The 7,594-nt window shown below is 41.9% G+C and overlaps 1 protein-coding gene across 2 annotated transcripts in view; it reads left to right on the top strand.

Moving 5' to 3' along the window:
• Positions 1-6,641: 6,641 nt before the first annotated feature.
• Ap1ar (adaptor related protein complex 1 associated regulatory protein) overlaps positions 6,642-7,594 on the top strand; it is a 44,401-nt gene continuing 43,448 nt past the window's right edge. Inside the window, exon 1 of one of the 2 annotated variants that reach the window (XM_004658519.2) lies at positions 6,642-6,906. In XM_004658519.2, the coding sequence (XP_004658576.2) occupies positions 6,824-6,906 (83 nt within the window). In that variant the 5' untranslated portion in view covers positions 6,642-6,823. The remainder of the gene's footprint in view (positions 6,907-7,594) is intronic. The other variant, XM_045144414.1, reaches the window with a different exon arrangement.

Raw genomic sequence — 7,594 nt, 5'->3', positions numbered from 1 at the left:
GTGAAACCTATAGCAATTATTTCCCAGACTTCTTTTCTTTAATGTTTGAAATTAGAACTGGACTGTGCAGACTGCCTTTCTTTAATAGATGGCTGTGTGTGAGGATCGTCTCATTCAGGATATTGCAGGGACTTTAGAAGAGTGGAAGTGACATCCCTTTCCACTGTTCTGTCCATACAGTGGCAAGTGGAGCAGAAAGAATTCTCACACACTTCCCACAGTGCTGAGTATCCCCAGCCTTCTGAGTGGGTTCTGAGTAAGCACCTTCTGTCTTCACCTTTCCCTGCAATCACAGTGACCACAGTGGCAGGTACCATGTTTCTACAGCATCCATATGCTTTGGCAGAAATTAATGTCTTCCTTGAAGGGCCCTCCCCTGAATTTCTAAATTCGTTCTGTGTTGTGTTCACTTTTCCTAGGTTTCAGGGGTGGAAGACTCCCTGCAATAGCCACATCTGCATGACTTTTGTTTCCTTATAGTGTTAACCACCACTGACCCACTTTACTTGTTAAATTTTCCCCGTTCCAATTACACGTGTAGCTTCTGACTTGGCATGACAGATTTGGGACAAATTCTGTATGCAGTGCATGCCAATTACATAGGGGCTACTGTGAATTCCTCTTTTTGTAAAATGTAAATGTTTGGTGAGCAAGAAGCAAATCACCTAGTGCGTGGATAATACTGAGCAACTGAGACAGCCCTATCGCACACACAAACACCAGAAAAATGAGTCGCTAATGATTGAGGTAAGTAATTATCCCCTTCTATATTTAAGCACATCCTTCTGGACTGACTTTCTTTGAAAATAGTACAGTTCATATAACTAACTACACAAATATAAAGTAAAAGACTATCATAAGAAATAAAGCAAAGTTTAAGTAGCTAGAACAGTGTGTGCAGTAATATAAAAAGTCGTCAGCATTATTTGAGATTCTTTGGGACTTTTTTTGAGGAGTGTTTATATTTAAAGTATGAATTTAAGTTATTATATTGTCCAAAGTGTTTCTTACTTTTCTGGACATCTTTCATTCATGCCAGTGTTGGGTGTTCAGGAGTTAAACCTAGATCCAGTCCTTTTCAATTCTACTATGTATCAGGAAATAAATATGTACAAACCAATCAGGCAATGCTGGGCCAGTTTAACTCTGCACTGGGTTATTGATCTTTCACATGGTATTATTTGAGGCTAATTAAACAATATTTTAGGAATGACAATAGTGCCAGATTCTTAGGTTGAGACTGTTTTGAGTTCTCAGGACAAGACATGGTAATTGGTAGCAGGCAAGGCATCTCCGTAACTCAGTCCTCCAGATAGAGGCAGATCATGAGACAAACGAGACCTGGGACTTAGGGAATATTTTTCTGTATCCAGGCCACATTGTCTTAAAGCCTGATTTCAAATGATAGTGTGAGTGGGCTTGAGGGTAAGCCTAAGAGATAGAATGTTTGAAAAGGAATAATTTCTTCACAGGATACCAGAGATAAAATTACAAAACAAAGTATCACTTACTGATGAAACTCCTCCAGTCTATGAGATAGTAGTAAAAAGTAACATTTATACTTGTGGTATATAAGTATATATAATTCATTTTAATTAGTACACTAGGAACTTGATAGATGCTTTATCCTCAATAACAAAGGCAAAATTTGTTATCTTGTCTCAATTTTATACTAGTCATATCTAGTACTAAGTGTAAGTTTTGGTAATCAAAACTGTGGAGTGAATGGAAGGGAAGAGCTATGTCCTTGTGCAGTAATAAAAAAATATAGACTTCTTCCCAAGAACTGCCTATCTACCAGGACATGATAGCCTAACTATCTCAAATGACAGAGTAGTAATGGCTAATAAGGCATTCTGAGTTGAGGAAAAGAAAACAACTCACATTTGGAAACACATGATTAGAAGACAGTTGGAGGTATACAACATCTTGACTGCAGAACAAATGTGAAAAGGAAAAAACCTGACTTCCTCATAGAAAACTAGAGCATTCTGAAGGGAGTAGGGAAGAAGATAGGTCACCTACCTGAAAGTAGGGATAAGTCTTTGTAGCATGTTGACATTAAAGGACCTTCACTACAGAGAATCTACGTGTGTCTTTTTGATAAATAAAATATTCTGTTTGGTCAACTGTCTCATAAATGAACTAATTGTTTTGAACTCTACATATATTAGAAGATCTTTGATTATGGGCTTTGCTGAAATTTATATTTCTGCTCAGATTTAAGGGTTGGGGAAGCAATACAATATCTTGGTAGGAACCCAAGTCTCATGTCAGGAGACTAGATTTTCTTCATGTGATACATTTAGTCCACTGTATGACCTTGGGCAAATTATTTAATAGCTCTAGGAACACTTTCTCATCTGTAAAACACAGGAGTTTGTCTACTTCACTCACACACAAAAACAACTTTTAATTATGGGTTTCCTTCTTGCCAATTCTTAACCAATCACAGATCATTACTTACCTGTTTACAAAATTTCAAAACTACAATGCAATAAAGATTGATGTCAAATTTGGTAACCAAATACAGGATGATAAATTCCTATAACCCCTTATTCTAGCAACTTAATATTTTCCTCAAAACAAAATGTTTGGACTGGATAGAAGGCTTAGCAGTTACAGTACTTGCCTATGAAGCCTAAGGACCCAGGTTCAATTCCCCAGTACTCATGTAAGCTAGATGCACAAGGTGGCACATACATCTGGAATTTGTAGTGGCTAGAGGCCTTGGTGTGTCCATTCTCTCTCTCTCTCTCTCTCTCTCTCACTTTCTCTCTCTTTCTAATAAATAAATAAAATGAAACATTTTTCAAGAGCAAAATGTTAAGTAACCCTCCTCAATTTACTTTCTTCCTCATGTAAATGCATCATGCTCTAAATGTCTCCATTTATTACCACACTTCAATTGAATTGGTTATTAAATAATCTTTTCTGATGATGGGACATATCAAAATATTTGTTATCATATAATCATTGCAGAAAAACAAGAAAATAGAAGTATAACAAAAATTCTCCCCAAATTCACAATCTTGACATAATTACTATTAATGTTTTGATATTTATCATCCAGCCTGTTTTCCCTAGAATATACATAAGAAAGAATGTATCTGCCTCCCTGAAGATGTATAGATAGTTAGTAGCTGCTGGAGAAGGAACAGATTTTTTTCTTCAGTGACATAGCCACTGGCAAGTTGCCCACATTCCTATAAATAGACCCTCATTATGCAATCCTAATTAAACTCACTGGGTCACAATAAACAAACCAAAACTAGACAAAAAAGTAGATTAGCTCATTGGAAAGAGGGAGGGTATTAGTAGGAGTGGGACAGGCAAGGGTTTAATGGGGTTGAGTATGATTAAAATTTTATATTACATTATATACATACACACACATACATGCCATAAGAAAAATGGCAATGGTACCATAAAATTCTGCATCCTAAAAGGCAGACCAAATGGTTGAACCTTCACCGGGCCCTTAGAGAGAACACCTGAGCCACAAGACACTGGATATGGTATGATGAAGACTGACCTTAATCTTCTACAGCTTCTCTCCCTCTCTCTTTCAGTCTCTCTTATCTCTAACTCTTTTATAGCAGTTATCACTGAAGCAGACCAAGTCTTTTCAATTTGCAATAATTGTGGTGTCACTTGCAGTTTTGAGAAATGATCTAGAGAGCTCACCATATGTACTTTGAGCTAGTTTGTCTCAATAGTAATATCTTGCCAAGTAACAGTTCAGTATCACAACCAGGATATTCATACTGATATTGATATAGCCAAGATATAGGCTCTCCATCACACAAATCCACTCCTCATTACCTTGCCCCAAACAACTTAATTTTGAACTGAACTGTCGCCAACAATCTTCATTTCTAGCATTTTTGTCTTCTCTAGAATGTCATTTAAGTAGAATTACACAATATGTAAGCCTTGTCAATTGGCTTTTTTCAATATTTATTTATTTAAGAAAGAGAGAGAGAGGAGCAGATATAGAGAAAGAAAGAGAGAGAATGGACACACCAGGGCCTCTAACCACTGGAAATGAACTCCAGAGGCATGTGCTATCCTGTGTATCTGACTTATGTGGGTACTGGGAAATCGAACCTGGGTCCTTAGGCTTCGCAGGCAAGCACCTTAACTGCTGAGCCATCCCTCTGGCCCTAACTGGCTTTTTTTAAAAAAAAAAAAACCTGCATTTTAATTTATTTATTTGCAAGCAGAGAAAGAGACAGACACAGAGAATGGGCATACCAGGGCCTCTAGCCACCGCAAACAAACTCCAGATACATGTACCTCCACGGTTGTTTTTTTGTTTGTTTTGTTTTGGTTTGGTTTGGTTTTTCGAGGTAGGGTCTTATTCTAGCTCAGGCTGACCTGGAGCTCATTATGTAGCCTCAGGGTGGCCTTAAACTCACAGTAATCCTCCTACCTCTGCCTCCCTAGTGCTGGGATTAAAGGCATGTGCCACTAAACCTGAATACATGTACCTCTTTTGTACATCTGGCTTTATGTGGGCACTAGGGAATCCAACTAGAGGTGTTAGGTTTTGCAGGCAAGCACCTTAACTGCTGAGCCATCTCTCCAGCTCTCAATTTGCTTTTTAAATCTGCATAATTTCCTGCAGATTCATTCAAGATGTGTTCATCAACAGTGTGTTCCTTTTTGTTGAAGGGCAATATTCCAAAGGATTGCATACACCAGTTTCCTTAAAAACTTAGTTTAAATTTAAAGACTGTTTATTAATATTGATTTCAGGGACTGGGGGAAGAGAAGGAAAATACAGTTACTATTTACAAAATCAGTTATTTTACCAACATTCACCAAAAGCAGAACATTGTACGAATATTATCTGCATTTGATTACAAAAAGTTGGCAAAGACCCAAATAAGTTATAATAAGTAAAATAAGTAGATACAAGGTATTGAAATCTCTGGTCTCAGTCTAGATCGCAAGAATCAATAAAGTAGTTGAAAGGGTATTATATCTTTAACAATTTTTTCTAAAATGTAACAATTTTACTAAAATACAAACAGGTTAAAACTGGAAAGGTCTGGTTAGTCAGTAAAGGTTCTCTTGTTCTGAGCTAGGTATTCACAGAGGAGGTTAATATTCAATTTTAAGACCACCTGGTGACAGAAACCTAATTTTTCTCATTTCAACTGTAACTTAATTAAATTGTTTTTATTTATTTGTTTCAGAGAGAGAAATAGAGAGAGAGGAAGAGAGAATGCGCATGCCAGGGCCTTCAGCCGCTGCAAACGAACTCCTGATGCATGGGCAACCATGTGCACCTGGCTTACATGTGTCCTGGGGAATCGAACCTGGGTCCTTTGGCTTTGCAGGCAAGCGTCTTAACTGCTAAGCCATCTCTCTAGCCCCATTTTAACTGTTTTATTCGTTTTTTTTAAACCTAATATATATATCTGGGTTATAAATAATAATAGGTTATAGTTATACTCTTTGTTTTATCCCCTCACTCCTGCTAGTTACCCTCGAGGCCCTCCTAAATGGAGTTATGGTACTCACTGTGGGGTCATGAAGGCCTCAGTCAGTTCTTGTGGGGTAAGAGGAGACCTGCCTCAGGGTATTCCCACTCCCACTCTATGGTTCTTACAATCATTATACCCGGGCTCTTTTGCAATGAAGAAACCTAACTTTGAAATAGCACTAATTTTCCCAGTCATCTTTGCCACTTCGGGGATTTGAACTGACAAGGATGATGCCTTTCCAGTCCTTTTGCCAATTCCTTTGGATGCCAACTTCTCCACCGGAATTATTTGAACCTTATTTTTTCTAATTTTTTTTAAAGTTTTATTTTCTTTCCCTTTCTTTTCTTTTTTTAAAGACAGGATCTCATATAGCTCGGGTTGGCCTAGAACTCACTCTATGCCCTTAACTTCAAATCTTGCCACCACCTCCCAAGAGCTGAGATTACAAGCGTGAGCCATCAAGTCTGCTTTATGCGGGCGCCCAGGAATTGAACGCATGCTTTTGCATCGTAAGCGCACTACCATTTGAAGCTACAGTCCAAAAGGCCCGAACTTTTCACTTAAGGAAAACAAGATCTAACTAGTAGTACACCATCGTTTAGAGATTACCAGTGGAAGAAAAAAAAATCTTGACGTGCTCAAATTTCAACTACTGACTCCATCTCCCCGAAAGGTGCAGCCCTTGCTGCGTTAAGTTGCATGCTTACTACTGGAAGACACCTGACCTGGGGCTCCAGGTGAGCCGCTCACAAGGTTTTGGCACAAAGTTCAAAGGCTGAGCTTTGACCATGACTCCGGGGCGCAATCGAGACCAAGACTCCCGGAAACGGCGAAGAGCGAAGGGAATTTTCCAACCATTGAGCACCGACCAAGGAGAAAGACAGCTACACCAACGCTAACGGAAGTGACGTAAAGTCAACGTGGAGAGGCGGGCCGTAAGTGGAAACCCGTCCAATGGGAACTCAGGAGCGTCCGGGGGGCGTGGCGGCGTCGGCGTGGGGCTCGGGCCTGGGCGCGCCTGGGGGTGTGGCCTGCGTGCGGCTCCTGGGGGTGGTCACCGAGCTTGGCCCGCGGCGGCGGCGGCGAGCAGGCCATGCGGACGGCGCGGCAGCCCGAAGCCCGCAGCCCGGCGCTCCTTCGCTCAGCGGCGATCCTGAGGCCGCGCCAGTAACGGCTTGCCTCTTTGTTCCGGGGTCTCCTCTGGCGGCCTCGGGCCGTGCTCGGTCCCCGAACCTTCCTTCGGCTCGCGCCGCGCGGATGCGGATGCTGCTGCCGGGCCTGGGCTTGCGCTTGGGGCTGGAGGAGGAGCGGCGGCGGGTCGGCATGCGATGGGGAACTGCTGCTGGACGCAGTGCTTCGGGCTGCTCCGCAAGGAAGCGGGCCGGCTGCAGCGAGCAGGAGGCGGCGGAGGGTAAGTCAGCCGGGAGAGGGCCGACCCGGCGGCTCCTTCCTGCCCGGACTCCGCGTAGCAGGCTTCCAGGGCGGAGATCATCGCGGAGGCCCTGCCCCGGGGATCGGGCTCCGGGCCTCCTCGCGCGGGGTGGTGCTCCTGCCGCTCCCAGCGAGGATGCTGTCGGGAGGCATCTGTTCCCCAGGAAGCTCGGGGTCCCTCGCGCTCCTGGGCGCAACCTGGACACACCCTGCTCGGAGTTCGGGTTTAATGCTAACGCTAGAATAGCTATGTTTGAACCTCTCGTAAAAGGTGGAAAATCTGTCTCCAAAGTTGATGCTTCAGAAGTATTTTAAGTGGAAGTCCCCTAGATGTTGGCGTGAGACAAGGTTCCCTGTACTCATGAACTCTGATGGGCGAAAAGTTAGTTGCCTGTTTTCAGACTTATTTTTGGCATTCAGGATTTTGGTGCTAATGACAAGAGGGGCGGTATATTATCATGCGACCCCCATCCCGCTTTCATATTTTGGAATCTGAGATTTGGAATTGCTGCTCACATGCTCTGTAACATAAGGTCAAAGTATTTCTGAACCTCACTTAAGTATAACTGGGGAATGCTAAGATTTTTCTGTTCACAGTGTCCACAGAATAGTTTTATGACTACTTCGTTTTTTCATTTTTACTTCCCAGAGTTCTGAACAAATAGATT

This window comes from Jaculus jaculus, chromosome 2, assembly GCF_020740685.1.
Source record: "Jaculus jaculus isolate mJacJac1 chromosome 2, mJacJac1.mat.Y.cur, whole genome shotgun sequence".
Taxonomy (NCBI): Eukaryota; Metazoa; Chordata; class Mammalia; order Rodentia; family Dipodidae; genus Jaculus; species Jaculus jaculus.
Note: the sequence above shows the minus strand (reverse complement) of the source record. Positions and strands in the feature narration are given on the sequence as shown.